The following is a 21785-nucleotide window of genomic DNA, read 5'->3' on the forward strand; positions in this document are numbered from 1 at the left end:
AGGGGTGGTGGTCCACGATCACTCTGCCCGATATCACTGGGGGTGGGGCCCACAATCAGTCTGGGTGGCGGCGGGGGTATTGGGGGAAAAAGGGATCAGTAATGTTGTGGAGTTGGGGTAATGTCTGTGAGAGCCAAACAGAGGCATTATCCAGCCCATGAGCAATGTGGCAGGGGAGCCACATTCTATCTTTTTTTCTGCGCACGCGCAGTTGGAGGCGCTGATCGGAGCTGCAGGTTTTCAGGCACATTAAGTCCTGCCCAAAGGCTTGTGCTTCGCAATTCAGAATTGCTGATATTTTTGCAGGCAGAGCGCATATGGGGTGCCTGAGAACAAAGTTGGACCTGAAACACTCCCAGTTTCAAGTCTGCCCAGCACTTAGAATTAAACTGGTAAAATAGGGCCCCATGAGTCTAACAGTTTTTGTTCAGTACGTTCACTTTTTCATGGGATGTGGGTGTCATTGGGCAACAAATGATGATCTTGCCAATCTAAATTGCCATAAATGAGTGGCTTGTTATGCCATTTCAGAGAGCATTAAAAGTCAACCACATTGCTGTGGATATGGAGTCACATGTAGGCCAGACCAGATATTAGTGAACTAGATGGGTTTTGACAACAATCAATGATGGTTTCAGTTCTAGATTTAATTAAACATTTGCTAATTTTTAATTGGTTGCATTTAAGTTCCCCCATCTGTTATAGTGGGATTTGAACCTATGTCCCCAGAGCAATAACCCTGGACTGCTATCTGACTTGTCCAATGACATTACTATCATGCCAGCTTCTCTCCCAGATAGGTGGTCTCATTTAAAAGTTATATTACTAAAGCCTTTATTATGGAAACAAAACCAATATAGAGATTGTTCGTACTGAAAAGTAGCAATATAAGAAGGAGGCCTGCCTCTTCAGCATTGCTTCTTGCTGCCTTAATAGTTTCCAAACTTCTTCCTTCCTGTCGTGTCTGCAAGAATATTAAGGAATTTACCTTTAAAGTCAACAGACTTAGGTTATTGCATGTGCATTGAAGATATCTGCCCTGTTCCAACGTTCTCTGTAAACAGGGCTGGTTACGCTGCTTTAATATTCGAATGACAGATACAGGCATGTTATAGGAATTATACAGCCCAGCCACTTGGCCCAATTGGTCTATGTCATAGTTTATACTCCACAAGTTGCCTCCTGCCTTATTCATCGCCGCCATATTCATCAATATAGCCTTTGATTATTCCTTTACCCTCTCATATACATATATTGCTTCCTTTTAAGGGTATCATAGAATCCCTGTAGGACTGAAGGAGCACATCATGCTGCCAAAGGAGGAAAAGCTCTGTTTTCACTATCAGACAGATTAAAGAAATGAAGGGAAGCTCCAGCAGAGCTCACTGGCCAAGAGATTTCAGAGTTAGATGTGGTGATTTTGAATCGGACCTTGAATGAGTCTCATTAGCCATTTGATGCTGACCCCAGTCTGGGCAAGACTTCTCTTTCTAATTAAATATTGTTCCCTAATTGAAGGGCTTCTTGGGTAGGAGATATTCCAACTTGTGGGTTTGCAATTAGGAATATTTATTTTTGGGAATGTTCAATGGATATTTTTCAAGCTGCAGGATGGTTTGTAGTGGAGCTCCCCAGGGGTTGGTATTGGGATCCCTGCTTTCTCTGACATATATTGATGATCTAAATCTTGGTGCGCAAGCGACAATTTCAAAGTTTGCAAATGATACAAAACTTGAAAGTATTGTAAAGAGGACAGCATATAACTTCAAAAGAACATAGACAAGTTGGTGGAGTGGGCATATAAAAGTTCAATGCGGAGAAGTGTGAGGTGATTCATTTTAGTACAGACAGATAATATAAAATAAGGGGTATAATTCTTAACGGGTTGCAGGCGCAGAGGGATCTGGCAGTATATGTGCATAGATCATTGAAGGTGGCAGATCAGGTGGAGACAGCAGTTAATAAAGCCCAGGATACTGTATGTTTTATTAATAGGGGAATAGAATACAAGAGCAGAACACTAGTTAGGCCTCAGCTGATTATCATTTTTTCTACAGTCCTTCCTTATCACTGGTGTACACTTTTGCTGAGCAGTGTGAAAAATTGCTTTGACAGTCCTCCATTGTTCCTTGAGTTTTTGTTCTCATTCTATCTAAGCCAACTCCTCCCTCATCCCATTGTAGTCTCTTTCATTTAAGTACATGACACTGGCATTGGATTTTACCTTCTCGTGCTCCATCTGTATTTTAAATACAACCAAACTGCGATCACTCCTTCCGATAGGATCCCTAACTGTGAGATCACTAATTATTCTTGTGGCGATACATAGGATCAGATCTAGGATAGTTTGCTCTCTCGTAGGTTCCACTACATAATGTTCGAGCAAGCTATCATGGATTCATTTTATGAACTCCTCCTCAAGGCTGCCTTGACTCACCTGGTTTGACCAATCGACATGTATATTAAAGTCCCCCACGATAATTGCTGTACCATTTTTACATGCAACAGTTATTTCCTCGTTTATTACTCGTCCCAACGTGATGTTATTATTTGGCGCCAATAGAGTATACCAGTGACTTTTTCTTCTTATTATTTCTAATTTCCACCCAAATGGATTTAATGCTTTTCTCCATAGAATCTATAATCTCTCACTACTGCCCTGATGTCATCCTTAAATATCAGAACTACGCCTCCTCCCTTACCTTCCTGTCTGCCCTTCCAAATAGTCTGATACCCCTGGATATTTAAGTCCCAGTCGTGACCATCCTGCAGCCATGTCCCTATAATAGCCACTAAATCATACTCACTCATGATGATTTGTACCATCATTTATTTTGTTTTGAATGCTACAGGCATTTAGGTAAACTGCCCTTATGCTAGTTTTATAACGTCTTTCTGAATCCTAACGCCTCCTTTAATAACATCTCCCAAGTTCTTTCCCTCTTTGTTTACCTCATCCTAATGTGCAAATTTTTTTTTTAATTCTGTGACGCTCTGTCCCATTTGTTCCACACAAATGGTACACAAGTTCCATTTCATTGGAGACATAGATCTGCATGTGGTAACTGCTTTGGTGCTGTAAGCAATGATATATTAGGACAAAGCCTAATTGTGAAGTGTCACAAAATATAACTCACAATGTTTGCAATGTGAATGTTCCAGTTACAGCAGAAATTCCTGTGACCACTGAAATGAAGGGTCACCAAGAGGTTTGGTGCAGCCTTCCATCATTCTAACCCAACATTGCCATTATGCAGAGTTGTTGCTCGCCACATAATATTCAGTCAATGAGAAGCAATTGGTAGAAGGCTAATCCACTTGTGGCTTCAATTTCCAGGCTGAATTCTAAACCACTCAATTTTTGTTTAAATTAGGAGTACCGAAATATTTTTCTTGCTTCCAAAAAGGCTGGAATATTGTTGCACAAATGCAGAGAGCTCTCCTATACCCTCTCGGGTGATAATTCTTCATAGGTAGCAATAGAGATAGAAGGAATGAACAGGATTGGGAACAGAGGATAAAAAGAAAAAAAGAATTGTTCTCATCCAACATTCACACATCTCCTAATCCAGTTCAGTTTTAAATTAGAAGTGTCGGAGGTTTACAGCATGGAAACAGGCCCTTCAGCCCAATTTGTCCATGATGCCCTTTTTTTTGAAGCCATTAAGTTAGTCCCAATTGCCCACGTTTGGCCCATATTACGTTTTGCAATTCTTTATCCTTTTACCTGTTTAAGGGCAATATGGCAGCCAGGGCAGTGGCATGCTCCTCCTGATAGACATGGGCAATTAGGAAGCAATCTAGTCTCCCTAACAACTTTTTCTGCAGGAAGTGTGTCCAATTGCAGCTCCTCACAAATTGCATTGTTCGGTTGGAGCAGCAGGTGGATGTGTTGCAGAGCATACAGGAGGCAGAGAGTGTGATAGACACTAGTTACAGGGAGGTTGCCACACCACAGGCTCAGACAGGTAGATGGGTGACTGCCAGGGGGCAGGCAGCGAGTGCAGGAGCCTCCTGTGTCTATTCCCCTTTCAAACAGGTATACCATTTTGGATGCTGTTGAAGGGGATAACCTGTCAGGAGGAGATACCAGCAGCAGCCAGGCCTGTGACACCACAGCTGGTTCTGCTGTGAGACAGGGTCAGGCAAAGAGCAAGCAAGCAGTAGTAATAGGGGACTAGCTAGTTAGAGACAAAAACAGGCGTTTCTGTGGCCGCAATCAAGACTCCAGGATGGTGTGTTGCCTCCCTGGTGCCAGGGTCAAGGATGTCTTTGAGCAACTGCAGGACATTCTTAAGTGGAAGGATGAGCCGCCAGAGGTCGTTGTACATATTGGTACCAACGACATAGGTAGGAAAAGGAATGAGGTCCTGAAAAGTGAATATAGAGAATTAGGCAGAAGGCGAACATGCAGGACCTCCAAAGTAGTAATTTCAGGACTACTACCCACGCCATGTGCTACTGAGAGTAGGAATAGGAGGATTAGGCAGATGAATGCTTGGCTCGAGAGCTGGTGCGGGGGCAGGGATTTAGATTTTTGGATCATTGGGAAGGGCTGATCCGTTCAAGAGAGATGGGTTATATTTGAACTGGAGAGGGACTAACATCCTGGCAGGGAGATTTGCTAGAGCCACTCAGGAGGGTTTAAACTAGTTTGGCAGTGGGGTGGGATCCAAAGCAGTAGGGAGACAGAAAAGGAGTTTGAGGACAGCACAGAGGTCAAATATTAATTAGTAAAGCATATTAATTAGTAAAGGCGGTGTCAGTAACTCAGGCAAAAGCAAGACAGAGCAAGGAAAGTCCAAATTAAAGTGCATTTATTTCAATGCAAGAGCCTAATGTACTCAGGGCATTGATGGGTACGTGGGATTGGGATAACATAGCAATTACTGAAACATGGCTAAGGGAGGGACTGGACTGGCAGCTTAATGTTCCAGGGTACAGGTAGGAAAGATAGGACAGGAAGTAAGCGAGGTGGGGGAGTTGCACTTTTGATTCGGGAAAGCATCACGACCATACTGAGAGGGGATATATCCGAGCATTTGGCCACTGAGTTTATATGGGTAGAACTGAGAAATAAGAAGGGGGAACTCATTTTGAAAGGGTTGTACTATAGGCTGCCAAATAGTCAGCGGGAAATTGAAGAGCAAATATATTAAAGGAGATTACAGATAGCTCCAAGAAAATTATGGTGGCGATAGTCAGAGATTTTAATTTTCCCAATATTAACTGAAACAGCCATAGTATTAGAGGGTTGGATGGAAAGAAATTTGTTGAGTGTATTCAGGAGGAATTTCTCATGTGGATGGCCTGACTAGAGAGGGGGCAAAACTTGACCGCTCTTTGGGAAATAAGGAAGTGTAGATGACAAAAGTATTAGTGAGGGATCACTTTGGGACCAGTGACCATAATTCTATTAGTTTTAAGATAGCTATGGAGAATGATAGGTCTGGCCCAAAAGTTAAAATTCTAAGTTGGGGTGAGGCCAATTTTGATGGTATCAGGCAGGAACTTTCAAAAGTTAACTGGGGGAATCTGTGGAAAAGCAAAGGGACATCTCATAAGTAGTATGCTTTCAAAAGTGTGTTAACCAGGGTTCAGGGTAAACATATTCCTCTTAGAGTGAAGGGCAAAGCTGGCAGAAGTCGGGAACCTTGGATGACTCGGGATATTGAGGCCCTGGTCAAGAAGAAGAAAGAGGCATATGACATGTATAAGCAGCTGGGATCAAGTGAATCTCTTGAAGAGTATAGGGGCTGTAGAAATAGAATTAAAACAGAAATCAGGAGGGCAAAAAGGGGACACAAAATTGTTTTGGCAGATAAGGCAAAGGAGAATCCAAACAGCTTCTACAAATATATAAAGGGCAAAAGGGTAACAAGGGAGAGAGTAGGGCCTGTTAAGGATCAACAAGATAATCTATGTGCGGATCCACAAGAGATGGGTGAAATCCTAAATGATATTTCTCATCAGTATTTACTTTTGAGAAAAGCATGGATGTTAGGGAACTTGGGGAAATAAATAGTGATGTCGTGAGGAGTGTACATAATACAGAGACAGAGGTGCTGGAAGTCTTAAAGCTTGTCAAGGTAGTTAAATCCCCAGGACCTGATGAAGTGTATTGCAGACATTGTGGGAGGCTAGGGAGGAAATTGCAGGTTCCCTAGCCGAGATATTTGAATCATCAACAGTCAAGTGAGGTGCCTGAAGATTGGAGAGTGGCAAATGTTGTGCCTTTGTTTAAAAAGAGCTGCAGGGAAAAGCCTGGGAACTATAAGCCAGTGAGCCTCACATCTGTGGTGGATAAATTGTTGGAAGGTATTTTGAGAGATAGGATCTGCAGGCATTTAGATTACGAACAGTCAGCATGACTTTGTAATGGAAAATCGTGTCTCACTAACTTAATTGAGTTTTTTGAAGGGGTAACCAAGAAGGTAGATGAGGGCAGTGCAGTTAATGTCGTCTATATGGACTTTAGCAAAGCCTTTGACAAGGTACCGCATGGCAGATTGTTGCATAAAGTTAAATCTCACGGGATCCAGGATGAGGTATTTAAATGGATACAAAATTGGCTCCTTGACAGAAGCCAGAGGGTGGCTGTAGAGTTGTTTTTCAAGCTGGAGGCCTGTGACCAGTGGTGTGCCTCAGGGATCAGTGCTGGGCCCACCGTTGTCATTTATGTTAATGACTTGGATGAGAACATAAGGGGCATGATTAGTAAGTTTGCAGATGCCACCAAGATTGGTGGCACTGTGGACAGTGAAGAAAGTTATCTCCAATTGCAATGGGATCTTGATCAATTGGGCCAATGGGTTGACAAATGGCAAATGGAGTTTAATTTAGATAAATGCGAGGTGATGCATTTTAGTAGATTGAACCAGGGCAGGACTTACTCAGTTAATAGTAGGGTGTTGGGGAGAGTTACAGAACAAAGATATTTAAGGGTACATGTTCATAGCTCCTTGAAAGTGGAGTCACAGGTGGACAGAGTGGTGAAGAAGGCAGTCGGCATGCTTGGTTTCATCGGTCAGAACATTGAATACAGGAGTTGGGACGTCTTGTTGAAGTTGTACAAGACACTGGTAAAGCCACACTTGAAATACTGTGTGCAATTCTGGTCACCCTATTATAGAAAGGATGTTATTAAACTAGAAAGAGTGCAGAAAAGATTTACTAGGATGCTACTGGGACTTGATAGATTGAGTTATAAGAGGCTGAATAGACTGGGACTTTTCACTCTGGAGCATAGGAGGTTGAGGGGTGACCTTATAGAGGTCTATAAAATAATGAGGGGCATAGACAAGATAGATAATCAATATCTTTTCCCCAAGGTAGGGAGTCTAAAATAGATGGAATAGGTTTAAGGTGAGAGGGGAGAGATACAAAAGTGTCCAGAGGGGCAATTTTTTCCACACAGAGGGTGGTGAGTGTCTGGAACAAGCTGCCAGAGGTAGTAGTAGAGGCGAGTACAATTTTATCTTTTAAAAAGCATTTAGATAGTTACATGGGTACAATGGGAATAGAAGGATATGGGCCAAATACGGGCAATTGGGATTAACTTAGGGGTTTAAAAAAAAAAGGGCAGCATGGACAAGTTGGGCTGAAGGGCTTGTTTCCAAGCTGTAAACCTCTATCACTTTATCCCTCATGCCCATTTTACCCATGCTTTCTAAAAGACAAAAACTGTACCTGCCTGTACTACTTCTGGCAGTTTGTTCCAGACACTCACCACCCTCTGAAAAAATTTCCCTTCTAGACTCTTTGGTACCTCTCCCCTTAAACAAATGCCCTCTAGTTTTAGATTCCCCTACCTTAAGGAAAAGATGTTGACTATCTAGTTGATCTACGCCCCTCATCATTTTATAGACCTCGATTTGATCACCCCCAAGTCTCCAACACTCCAGGGAAAATGTCCCAGTCTATCCAGCCTCTCCTTAGAACATTGGCTAATATTTCTTCTCTCGTAGCCCAGAAGGACCAATGCATGTACTTAAGGACCAATCATAAAAGGATTAAACCGATTCTTTTACAAAACAGGCTATCAAGTTCAAGGAATTTTGCCAGAAATCAATTTGATAGACTTACGTTTCTGAAGATACTGCTGTAACTGAAGTCTTCTTTCTTCAGCCATAGACTCAGTCAGTGCAAGGTAAACCTTAGGTGGAAAATGCGGCACAAGATTTGTCCCAAAGTAATGCCGAAGCTAAAATAAATCAAATAAATGTCACACCATTAGCTTCATTACCTATGCACACAAGCATTCTGATAAAGAGTGCTCAACCTCGAAATCCCAAAGTGTTTTACAGCCATGGGGTACTTTGAGGCATAAAAAACGCAACAGTCAATTTAATACACAACAAGCTTACTACAACATGATAATGGCCAGATAATCCGTTCTTTAATGTAAAACATCTCAGTTGAGGGATAAATATTTAACAGAGTATTGGGGAGAATGCCCCTGCTCTTCAAAGAAGACCTGATGTGGGTATGCCGGCGTTGGACTGGCGTAAACACAGTAAAAAGTCTGACAACACCAGGACTAAAACCTGGTGTCTTCAAAGAAGAGGCAGGGGATCATTTACAACCAAATGAGAAGCCAGATGAGATCTTGGCTTGACATCTAATCCAAGGTAGCAGGTAATGAGTCATAGACATAAGTTCCAAAGGAAAGAGCATGCTAGAAAGGCAGAGGTTAAAGTGGTGGGGTAGGGAGGGATTTTCAGAGTTTAGGGCTGAAGATATAGTTACCAGTAAACTTACTCCTGAAGCACATCGCTAAATGTTACAAATTTCATTAGATGTTCTCTCAAATTCAGACTTCAAGTCACTCGAAATAAAACTAATGTCCCTACAATTGACTATTGTTATTCTATCCAATATCTGGTCAAACAACAGTACAACCTAGAGACAACAATATCCCCCATTAAATTTCCTGATCTCATGCAGACCCTATAAGCTTTTGTCCTGTCTTCCAGAAAGCTAACAGATATTCAACCCAAGTGGAATGTGATATACATTTATAGATATACCAATGAACACTGTTGGTGTGAACGGTCAGAGTATCCCACCCAAGATGACTAGAAAAATAAAAGAAGCTAGTTTATTATATACATTGCATTCTCAAACCACCAAATCCCCCACTAATTCCACCAGCCTACTGCAGTGGGTCGGGTGAGTCAAAGTGTATGCTTGCTATTTAAAGCATTAATATTCCCAGCTAGCAACATACAATGTGCATCCATTTGTTTGGTTTTTAAAATCTCACTTGTGCATCTGTTAAGGAAGAGAATGTTCAGCTTAATTGTGGCACTCAACAGATCATTGATTCATGGCAAACTTTAATTCATGAGCCCTCTTAAAGTCAAAGATGCAATTTTTTTTGGCACAAAGTAACCTACATCCCCCTTTCAGGCGAATAAGACTTATACTCCTGTAAGTACACAGTGAATATATTTGTTTTAATACAGATTAGATCTTAAGGGAGCAAGCTCACTAGGTTGCTTCTTTGTGCATTTATTTTTCTAATGTATAGTCAAATTTCCTGTAAATTGATTGCATGGTGCAGTCCTTTTGTTCCATGTACTTATTGCATTACCACTGACAGGTGCAGCCGCAGCAGTGCAGCTACTGATTACAGGAAGGCTAGTGACAAAGGAAAGTTCTTGGCTTGCAACCTAAAAACGCTTTGGGTGATACCTGGAGCATCATGACTAGACACAATTCAATGGCCCAACCCCCTTGCAGCCATGTAATCACCAGGAAAGGAAAAATAAAGCATACAAGACCACAACCAATAAGGGAAAAATGTGTCTGAAGAGCATGTCTACACATTACACCTTTTCTAATTAAATAAAAGCTTTTGTTGGGGTGGGTGGGTGGAGTGAAGAGTCAGTCACTCCCTGGTTCGATTCTTACAGCGACATCACGGTCCAAATTTGAAACAAAGACTTGACAGTTACAGTTAACTGTTCTCTGTGGCAACACTGCTATCAGAGTCCATTTGCCAATCAACTGTGTACAGACACAAAGGGCTGAATGGCCTTGTTCTGCACCATAAAAACTGATTCAGTCAACATTCTTTTTGTGTGCAGTACAAGTTGTTGTTCATTTTACAATTGGTATTCTTGCATAGCTGTATTGGTGGGTGCAAGACAAAAGCATGTCTCTTTTTTTTTCAAGCAATACTCAAACAAAAAAAAGTTGTAAAATTCCTTTCTCACCCACCTTTAGCAATCAAAGCCAGTCCAGGAGATTGCACAGAACATGGATATTGTCAAATGTTAATGTGATCTCTGTGCCAGCAAGAACACAGCCATTATGAATGTATAGAGTCATAACGCACCACACAAGCCAGTAATACATCCCAGAGGCTCAGTACTCAAAAGATGTGAAGGGGTTAGTTAAGATGAATGGGAGGAAATTTGTGTGGATCATAAAGAACAGTATCAACTTGTTGGGCCAAATAGCCAGTTTGTGCTATAAATAAAATATGTTGGAAGTATGCTCTGGCAAAAGAGCCACATAAAATCTTGACAATTCTCATTCTTGTGCAGTTTAATGGATTCATGGGGAAGCCAGCTGTACTCAACCCTGAAACACCTGGATAACAAGGGCACTTATATCAGACTCTTATTTATTGACTACAGCTCAGCCTTCAACACTATTATCCCAACAACAAAAAGACTCATCACCAAACCCCTTGGCTGAGGGCTTGACTCCTCCCTCTGCGACTGGATCCTAGACTTCCTAACACAGACTGCAATCAGTAAGGATAGGCAATGATTTCTCCTCCATGATTATTCTCAACACAAATATCCCACAAGGCTGTGTCCTCTGCCCCTTGCTATACTCCTCATACACTTACGACTGAGGGGCCAAATTATGCTTCAACTCCAAGTTTGCTGATGACACTACTGTAGTGGGTCAGATCTCAAACAATGACAAGACAGAGTGCAGGAAAGAGATAGAGAGTCAGTTGAAATAGCATGATGATAATAATCTCTCCCTCAATACTAGTAAAGTGAAGGAGATAGTTAACGACATCAGGAAGCTTAGTGGAGAACGTGCACCTGTCTACATCAATGGTGATGAAATGGAAATAGCCGAGAGCTTCAAGTTTCTCGGTGTCCAGATCACCAACAACCTGTCCTGGTCCCTCCATGCTGATGCTATGGTCAAGAAAGTCCACCAATACCTCTAATTTCTCAGGAGGCTAAGGAAATTCAGCACGTCAGCTATGACTCTCACCAGGTTTTACAAATGCAGCATAGAAAGTATCCTTTCTGGATGTATCACGGTTTGGTATGGCTCCTGCTCTGACCAAGATTGCAAGAAATCTCAAAGGATTGTGAACATAGCGAATGGAGCCCAGTCTATCACGCAAACAAGGCTCCCATCTATTGACATAAAAGCTGCCAGCATAATCAAGGACACAGCCCAGACGTATCCTCTTCCATCGGAAAAAGATACAGAAGTCTGAGAACACATTAATTGACTCAAAAACAGCTTCTTCTCCACTGCCATCAGACTATTAAATGGACCTTCCTTATATTAGGCTGATCTCTCTTTACATCCTGTGACTGTAACACTACATTCTGCACCCTCTCCTTTCCTTCTCTCCTATGAACACTCCGAATGGTATGCTGTCCATATAGCATGCAAGAAACAATACTTTTTGCTGTATCCCAATACATGTGACAATAATATATCAAAACCAACAAGACCCACTCTACTGGAGCTTTTGGTCATTGATCAACGTTAAATGCATTTGTTGTCTTAAAAAGGCAATGACTGTAATGGCAACCATATGAAGAAATCCTATCTGGTTAACCACATCAGAAATTATTTTCTGCAACAAGAAATTCTCATCTACAACTAGTTTGAGCAGGAAGATGTGGAAATTAACAATTCAGCCATGGCTCCATTCTAGCACATCCACCTTTTGAGTCAGAACATTGCGGGTTCAAGTCTCACTAAAGAGAATGGAGTTAGAATTTAGGCTGACATTCCCAGTATAGTGTCGAGAGAATACTCCACCATCAGCGCTGCCATCTCTCAGATTGGATGTTAAACCCTTTTGTTCCTCAGGCGGACATAAAAAGATGCATGACACTTTTTCATAGAAGGGTGGAAGAATTCCTGGGACAGCAGTGGTTAGCACTGTTGCCTCACAGCGCCAGGGACCTGGGTTCGATTCCCGACTTGAGTCGCTGTTTGTGCAGACCTTCCCCTATCTGCATGGGTTTCCTCCCACAGTCTGAAAGCTGGTTAAGTGCATTGACCATGCTAAATTCTCCTTCAGCATACCCCAAACAGATGCCAGAGTGTGGCCACGAGGGGATTTTCACAGTAATTTCATTGCAGTGTTAATGTAAGCCTACCTGTGACACTAATAAATAAACAAACAAACCCTGATGCCTTGGTCATTTATATCATTCAACCAACAAAATTAAAATGATCTGACCATTGTCTTAATGCTGATTGTGGGAGTTTCCTGTATTCACACTGGTTGCAACATCTCCTACAACAGTGACTACACTTCAAAAGTAAAACATCTCGAGATGTCTTAAGGTTGCAAAAAGCACTGTTGAAAAAATGTAGATGAACCCAACAGCCAAATATAACCTTTATGGGCTACCTGAATAGCTCTTAAGCATTAACAGACACGTAAAAACTATGGTTGTCCTCATCAATGAACTAACCTCAGCATCACTTCTCCAAGAATTGCAAAACAAGGATAAAGAATCTAACTCTAAAACTACACACTTTCACTCTTCTACGTTGAATAAGGAGCAGACAGTTGGCTGGGTGCAAATAAACAAGCAGTTATGAATTCAAGCTGAAGAAGAGAGAAAAAAAAAAATCACCCATCACAATTTAGGCCATATCTGGTCTGACAGATTTAACTCTGAAGTATTTGTGCTTTAGAGAAGTGAGTTTTATGGATTAGATATGCAAATTAAACAAATGAATATTAAATATAATTTAAAATAAGCATTTGCGAAATCAGGAGCATATCAATTTACAGCTCATCGTCTACTCTGAGCTATCAGCACTGTGATATTCCGGTGATATGAAAACTTAGCAGGAACATCAAGCTATCTTATGACTCAGAGTTATGGCAGCAACAGCCAAGCGCTACAATTGATCACAAAGAGAGGAAAAAGAATGTAACAACATCTCTGCCACCCCTACTGGATATATAGGATAGGATTAGGTGTGACTATAAGGCCTCCCTCCATAATATTCATGTCATCAGCTCAAGCATAGATAATGATAGGTTGGGTGTGAAGTATCCACGGCGTTGCAGCCTGGCATGGAGTTAGAGCCTTCAGGGGAAAAGATGTGGAGAGAAGATCTTTGACAGAAGGTTGCTCTCTCTAGACCACATCATCTATGGAAATATAGATCCAAGGTAGGTTGTGTTAAATCACCTCAACTCAGCTGGAGCAAAAATCAAGGTACTACAATTGGCCTCATTGAGCCTAACTGAGGTGTTGGTAGGGGAAAATGCAGACATCAGTTAGGCTCCATTCTCCTGATCAATATTCACTGATTCCTGCTGAAAACACATACACTGCATGGACATCAAATAAGGATGGGATCAGACTATGATCCTATTTACGGTCTCTGACCTATTAACATTCACTGTCTAGTTCAAAGGTTTATCAGACTAATACCAGAAATTATCAGGCTGTCTTATGAGGGTTATTTAGATTTGTATCCATTAGAAGAGTAAAAGGGGACTTTATCAAAACCTTTAAGATCCTGACGGCTATTGACAGGATAGACATGGAGAGGATGTTTCTTCCTCTTATCAGAGAATCTAGAACTAGGAGTCACTGTTTAAAAATAAGGGATCATTCATTTAAGATGGCAATGGAGGAGATATTTTCTTTGAGGGTCATGAGTCTTTGGAACTCTTTCCCAAAAGGCTCTGGAAGCAAAATCTTTGACTATTTTAAAGCCAAAACTAGATAGATTCTTAATTAACAGGGGAGCGAGAGGCAGGAATGAGACGTTATGGTTACAGCCAAATCAGCCATGATCTTATTGAATGGAGCAGCAAACTCAAGGGTCCAAGTGGCCCACTCCTAATCCATATGTTCATACGAAGGTCAGCAAATGACCCATCAGGCCTGTCTCAATTGAAGACTAACCACTTGGGTAAGATGTCACATCAACCATGAAACTATACTTCAGCATAAGCTGTTGCCCTCAAGAGGAAGTGAACAAACTAATTAAAGAGTACAGTACTGCCTTTGTTTAAATTCTGCTGTACACTTAAAGGGAGTGTCACAGAAACACAATCTACTTTCATGCATCTTCCCAAAACTATAAATACAAAACGCATTTCCTCGATATAAAAGGTTCCCTTATGTTTATCACTTCAACCTCTAGTGATACATTGGATAGTTGCAATTATCCTTTTTCTGGTGGCTTTTGTTAATGGATTGGCTCCAGTTTCCAAGGCTTCACCTGTTGAAAAGTATAGCAGCAGAATCCTAAGGGAATGATCCATTTGATAGAAATAAAATATTATTGGAAATCAGCATCGAAATTGCAGAGTCCTGGAATGTGCCCCAGGTACGTTGAGCCTAGTAACTCATCTTGTGTGTCGGGAAGAGGAAGACCAAAAAGCAAATTAAATAGCAGCTAGCAAGTCGTTGCAGGCGTTCAGGCAACTGAAGTAATGTTTACAACAGTAGAATTACACTTCCATTTTAGATCTTATCATTCTGAGGAATCTTTATTACACAATCTGTATGTGTCTATGTTCGAACATTAAACAAATCCCTCTGGTGCAGAAGTGTTTACATTTTAATGAGGGACAACCAGTAGTTCAAGACAAAAATGCTTGTGCCTCATTTGTTTCCTTTCTCAGTCACCTCTGCAAAACAAAGCTTGTTGTGTTGGATCATATCAAATAGTGCACAAAAATTCCCCCTTAATGATTCAGCAGAGATAATAAATGGTTTCCCTCTTCCTGCAAACTTCACTCTTTTAAACACATTTGGGATTGACATCTAATCACAACTTTGATTTACCTGCAACAAACAACCACCTGTGATAAAGCGTCCCAAGTTGCTTCACTAGAGCATTATCAAACAAACCTTGACATCAAGTCATAAAAAGGGGAGGCTAGGACAGATGCCCATAAACTCAGTCAAAGAACTAGATTTTTAAGCAATATATTTTAAAAAGCAGCAAGAGAAAGAGAGAGGGTGACAAAGAGAGATTGGTTGGGGGCAGCATGGGGTAGGAGTGGAGAGAGAGAGAGAGAGAGAGAGAGAGAGAGAGAAAGAAAGAGATTCAGGGAGGGAATTCTAGAGCCTCTAAGGGCCACCAATAGTGGAGCAATTAAAATCATGGTAACGCAAGAGACTGGAAACGGAGAGCAGATATCGTAGAAGATTCTAGAACTGCAAAAAATAACGGAGATAGTGAAGGGTAAGCCTTTGGAGAGATACAGCACACGAAGGAAGCCATTCCGACCAGTAAATCCATGTCCGATAACAAAAATTCATCCTTTCAACTTGGTGGGATATTTAAACTGCAAAACCAAAGCTGCATTTTTAAGTAAAAAATTTAAGTGAGTTTGTTGTACTCAAAAGTTTATATTAGTTGCTTTCTTCAAACTCCCCTTTTTTATCTTAAAAGAATAGGCATGACAGTATGATACACTGTCTGCCATTGCACAAATGCATAAGACTTGTAAAATCTCACTAACTGTTTCGGCTGGAGACAATACACATCTCTTTAACCAGTGCTTAACACTCTCTCCACTCATATTGTCTGTATCTTTAAGACTTGATTACCTGTAAAGACTTGCATTCCAACCATTATTTTGTAAATTGAGTTTGTGTCTTTATATGCCCTGTTTGTGAACTGAAATCCCACTCACCTGACAAAGGAGCAGCATTCCGAAAGCTAGTAGCTTTTGCTATCAAATAAATCTGTTGGACTTTAACCTGGTGTTGAGAGACTTCTTACCTGGTTGCACAAATGAACAGCAGAATCTGCAATTCTCATTCCCAACATATGTCATTGCAATAGGACAACTGTGTACCACTCATACAAGTGGCTTATGTCTGTAAATTAGGGGATTACCACTTGTTAAATCACTGTAACACTCCCAGTCAACAACATTTCAGGCACTTGCCACTCATTTGTCATCACAATATAGGAACGCTCCTGGCCTGCTGATAGCTGCACACAAATCTAATCAATGGTGTGAGGCGGCTTTCAAATTCAGAAATTCAAAGAAGTGTTGGCAAACTATTGGATACTTTGAATTCATGGAATTCCTACACTGCAGAAGGAGGCCATCGAGCCCATCAAGCCTGCACCAACAACTATCCCACCTGGGCCCAATTCCCGTAACCCCACGTATTTACCCTGCTAATCCTCCTAGCACTTAAGGAGCAATTTCCCATGGTCAATCAACCTAACTCATACACCTTTGGAGTATGGGAGGAAACAGGAGTACCTGAAGGAAACACACAAGAACATGCAAACTCCACGCAGACAGTTACCCGAGGCCAGAACTGAACCTGGGTCTCTAGCACCATGAGTGCTAACCACTGTGCCACCATGCATACTGTTGAGGATCAAAGAGTACTTCTTTATAATTATGTAGCAGGGTCACGTGAGACCTCAGGAGTAGTTGTCTCTCCTTTTGAGAGTTACCTCAGACCTGGGCAAGGGTCCCAAGCTTGGGGCTGCAGCCAATGGTAAAGCCAACAAATTTTTGGTGGTGATGTGCAAGAGCTAGAACTTCCGTGATGCAATTGTCAGAAGATCTTCAGGAAGAGGATAGTGTTTTCTTTAAGCACAAATGAGGAAGCCAACAGGAAACCATCTCATGTATTCTTTTCCCTAATCATATAGGGAATTTGAAATTGAAAACAAGAGGGTCTCATCATCAACTGGAGAGGTGCAAGAATGAGTGTGGAGAAACGAGAAGAAGCATCCTTAGGCAGATCACTATTCTGTGTGTTATAGCAAACACTCATTTGCAGTTAAGGGTGTATTTACCACATTATTCCATTACAGAATTTTACTGAGCATTATATAAACGCAAATTTTTAATTAAAATCATTCTCTGCTTATTGCCAGAACAGTGGTGCAATATTGTCCTTAATTCATACACATAACTGAAAATTCCTTGACTGATATAATGACATGAACAAACCACTCAGACCCTATTCACGCTCTCAAACTGGCTCACAAATTCTGCGCAGACTGCAAAACGCTGCCTGCGATCTCAGTTCAAAAAATCCAACAAATACATAGCTAATAATCATCAACTGAAACTCTGCTGAGGTTAGTACCTTTCACCATGAATCAGTTAATCTGTACAGGATATCAGACAACTAGTCTGTCAACAGTCTTTATCAACAGTCACTTGCCTGTATGAAGATGTTTCTTTTTTTATGTGGCATTAGCTGATAATCTAATCACAGATGCATCAGAATAGTTTACAATTCTAATCCATAGCACAGAAAAACAATTTAAACCAGCATTCCTACTGTAATTATTTTTAAGAGTACATTATATCTGCTCCTTTCAGAGAGGTATTATTATCTCAATAATGGCAATTTAGAGGCTGGTTCAATTCTGGAAAATTAAATTAAACTCAACTCCTTTCCTACAGTGTTTGCTCTGAAAGTGCCTTTTTTCTTGCAAAGCTTTTTTTTAAATATGGTAAATTAGTTTGTCCTCCCCCCCCCCCCCCAAAATAATAATTATTGCCTTTTTCATCATTTCAGAAGAACATACATTTTATAGCACCTTTAACAACGTCAGCACAATCAATTACAAAGAGAAGGTCAAGGGGGAAATGTAAGTAAAGGTATTCAAAATCTGGACAGTTTTGTTAGAGAAATTAAAGAGAATTACTTTCCAGTGGTTAATAACCTGAGGGCAGATATTTGACATAAGTGAGAGAAGGTGAGTTTTTTTTAATATATGCAGCAGGTTATGATGATTTAGAATACATCGCTCGAAAGGCTGATGGAAGCAAATTCAATGATAGCTTTCACTACAGAATTGGATAAATATTGGAAGGAGAAAAATCTGCAGATTGAGAGTCATGGAGGATGACTAACCAGATAGCCCTTTCAATGAATGAGCACAGACACAATGGCCCAAATGACATACTTCTGTGTGCATCATTCTATGAATCTAAGTACTTTTGAAACTGTTACTGTAGAAATGTGGAAAACAGTAGCCAATTTTAATTTGATTTATTACTGTCACATATTGGTATACAGTGAAAAGCATTGTTTCTTGTGCACTATATAAAGCATAACATTCATAGAGTATATAGGGGAGAAAGAAAGGAGAGGGTGCAGAATAATGTTAACAGTCATAGCTAGGGCATAGAGAAACTTAATATGAGCTAAGTCAGTTCAAAAGTCTGATGGCAGCATGGAATGAACTGTTCTTGACTTGGTTGGTACAAGATCTCAGACTTTTGTATCTTTTTCCCAACGGAAGAAAACGGAAGAGAGAATTTCCAGGGTGCGTGCCTGGGGTCCTTGATATGCTGGCTTCTTTTGAGGCAGGGGGGTCCAGTAAACAGCAAAGGGTTAATTGACCAGATAATCTGTTCAAGTTATGTGCATTGAGAGATAAATGTTGGCCAGAACACTGCAGAGAAGTCCTCTACTCTTCTTCAAATAGTGCCCATTATATCTACCTCAGAAAACATTCCCTCAATACTACACTGAAACAGATTCTGAGAAAGTTTGATAAGGTCGATGCCAGATAAAGTTGGTACAGTTGCAGAATAATGGATCACCAATGTAAGAGCGAGAGGAGGAAGATTTCTTCTCTCCAGTGGGTTTGTGATCCTTTCAGATTTTCTGCCCAGCAAGTTGTGAAATTGGGTCACTGAATATATTCAACCTTCAGATCAGCAGGTTCTTGAACTATAAGAAAACCAAGGATTATGGGTAACTGACAGGAAAGTGTCAATTAGGCCAAGATCTGATTAGGCATGGCCACATGAATACTTTTTCTAATACCAGACAGATTAAGTTTAAAATTGATCTGATATGAATTGACGAAGTAAAAGGACATTAGAATTGCTTTATCATTTGGAACACAACTTAAATAACAACACCATTTTGTACAAAGCAATATTCTTGATGATTCAATTGTTTTCAGACTCAGACATCAATGTGACATTTATAAATGAACTTCAACGCAATTAAGATAATTCTTAATCATCAGTGGTTAGCACAGTTGCCTCATAGCACCAGGAATCCGGGTATAATTCCGGTCTCAGGCGACTGCCTGTGGGAAGTTTGCATGTTCTTCCCATGACTGTATGGGTTTCCTCCCACACTACAAAGATTTGCAGGCTAGGTAGATTGGCTATGCTAAATTGCAACTTAATATCAGGGGAATTAGAAGGGTAAATACGTGGGGTTACAGGGGTAGAATGTGAGTGGGATTGTAGTTGGTGCAGTGAATGGCCTCCTCCTGCACTGTAGGGATTCTACAATTAGAGGCAGTTTAAAATAAAGGAAAATGGTGTGATTAGAATGTACCAATCACTCTGAATGATGATATGGATGTGTCACAAACATCTGCCAAGACACAAGACTAGCAAACCCATGGTAATGAATATTGCAGCTGGTATTCTGCATATGTAGAGCATAACGACTGTTATCAGGATCAGCCAGAAGAGTCACCCAGATTCAAAATATGAGCTCTCCACAGATGCTGTCAGACCTACTGAAATCTTCCAGCATTTTCTGTTTTTGTTTCAGATTCCAGCATCCACTGTAATTAGCTTTCATCTTATTTTGTTGCTTCTTGTTATTGATGAATTAAGTAAAGCTTTTGCCTCTTTGTTATAGTAAATTGACACTTTGATTATATATCAGTTTTGTAAAAATTCTCAAATTGGATGGCAGAACAAACTCAAGAGACGAGGTGACAGACTATATCTTATGAGCCAGGGCTAACTCTGAAAACTTAAGTTTTCTAATTTCAGAGAAATGGATAAATGTTTTACGAAGGCCAAGGACAATAAAAGGGTGGTCATGTGCTTTGTGCACTTGACAACATGATCATTATTCACCTTTAAGATTTTAATCTGTGTGAAAATGTTTTCAAAGCACTTTAAAATTCACAGTTCTGGGGGGGGTCAGACTATGGGTTACCTTTAAATCTTTACAAGTAGGTGAAATGAAGTCAAATAGTCATCATTAGGCCGGTTAGACATTAAGGTCCAATTTATTTTTAAAAGGGAAAAACGAATGGGTTTCAAAACCATCTTGCCCAGCGTTTTGGGACCAACTCAAATCTTTACTTCAGAGACACATACGTAATTTCTTACCTTTTCATTCCACTTGTGCAGCTGGCTGTACCTCAGTTTACAGAAGAGATATCCCTCTAGATAAATACCGTAAACCTGGGAGGGGAAAAACACAGACAAGCAGACGCCTTTAATGAATAAACATCAAAGTGAGAAATGAAACTGGAAAAGACTTTATCTAAGGCACATTTACCACACAGCATGCTCCCAGAGAGTCCCTCACTATCTCAGTCTGACCGATGGTAAACTGCATCTCGGCGCTGACCCCACAGGAATTGAAGGACAACCCCAGAGCAGACCTGAACTCAGTCACAATTCTACTATGGGTGCGCTCCTTCCCGGCCTCCAGGGATCTGTGGGGCGGAAGATGAAACTCGTCGGGGGATTTACCAGCGCCAATGAATACCTGAACTTCTTGAGATGCCGTTGAGGCGACGGCTCCAGTTCCACCCATCGCAATGTACACCATGCGGAAGCCGTTTTCTTCCCTCAGGGTAAAAATGTTCAGGAACAAACACAGTCACATCGGTCCTCATTTACAAGTTAACTCGCTACTGGCCAGGCGGGGGGAGGGCTACCTAATGCCCCCAGCATTTGAGAAGGAAACATACAGAAAGAGACCACCAACATAAACAACCTTACAAAAGCACCCTTTTGTTTAATGGACACAAATAATAAATTCCTGATTTAAATCAAAGCTGAATTCAGCCCCATTTCCTACGGAGACTGGCGTTGTTAAAAGTTTAATTAGTCACAAGTAGGCTTACATCAACTCTGCAATGAAATCAATGTAAAAATCCCCTAGTCGCCACATTCTGGCACCTGTTCTTATACACCGAGGGAGAATTTAGCATAGCCAATGCATCTTTCGGACTGTGGGAGGAAACCCACACAAACACAGAGAGAACGTGCAGACTCCACACATACAGTGACCCAAGCCAGGAATCGAATCTGGGTCCCTGACGCTGTGAGGCAGTGGTGCTAACCATTACGCCACTGCCTTTGAGGAACACTAGGTGTCCTAAAGGCTTTACAGCCAATGAAGGAAGTTAGAAGTGGAGTCACAGGTTGTACTGTGGGGACCTTCTGCACATCAACCTCTCACAAACAGCAATGTAATGATGACAGAATAACCTATTGATTGAGGAATAAATATTGGTCACAACACCAGGGATAATCCCCCAGTCTTTTTCAAACTGGTGTCACAGGGTCTTTTACATCCACCATAGCTGCAAGGTGACAGGGACTGGGAGCTGAATGTCCAGGGGTATCAAGTGTTTAGGAAGGATAGGCAGGAGGGAAAAGGGGGGGGGGGGGCGTAGCTCTGCTGATTAAGGATAGCATCAGGGTGGTAGCAAGGGATGATATTGGAGCCAAGGAGCAGAAAGCGGAATCGTTGTGGGTAGAGATTAGGAACAGCAAAGGGAGGAAGACGCTGGTGGGTGTCGTCTAT

The 21785-nt window shown here is 41.1% G+C and overlaps 1 protein-coding gene across 1 annotated transcript in view; it reads right to left on the bottom strand.

Annotated features, from left to right (window-relative positions):
- LOC145346483 (sorting nexin-31-like) overlaps positions 1 to 20716 on the bottom strand; it is a 98996-nt gene extending 78280 nt beyond the window's left edge. The window contains exons 1-3 of the mRNA XM_080193802.1: positions 20526 to 20716; positions 20354 to 20428; positions 8086 to 8203 (exon numbers count right to left, since the gene is read on the bottom strand). Of these exons, the coding sequence (XP_080049928.1) occupies positions 8086 to 8203; positions 20354 to 20428; positions 20526 to 20585 (253 nt within the window). The 5' untranslated portion in view covers positions 20586 to 20716. The remainder of the gene's footprint in view (positions 1 to 8085; positions 8204 to 20353; positions 20429 to 20525) is intronic.
- Between the last annotated feature and the right edge of the window lie 1069 nt (positions 20717 to 21785).

This window comes from Carcharhinus amblyrhynchos, chromosome 8 (assembly GCF_965287045.1).
Source record: "Carcharhinus amblyrhynchos chromosome 8, sCarAmb.v2.hapA, whole genome shotgun sequence".
NCBI lineage: Eukaryota > Metazoa > Chordata > Chondrichthyes > Carcharhiniformes > Carcharhinidae > Carcharhinus > Carcharhinus amblyrhynchos.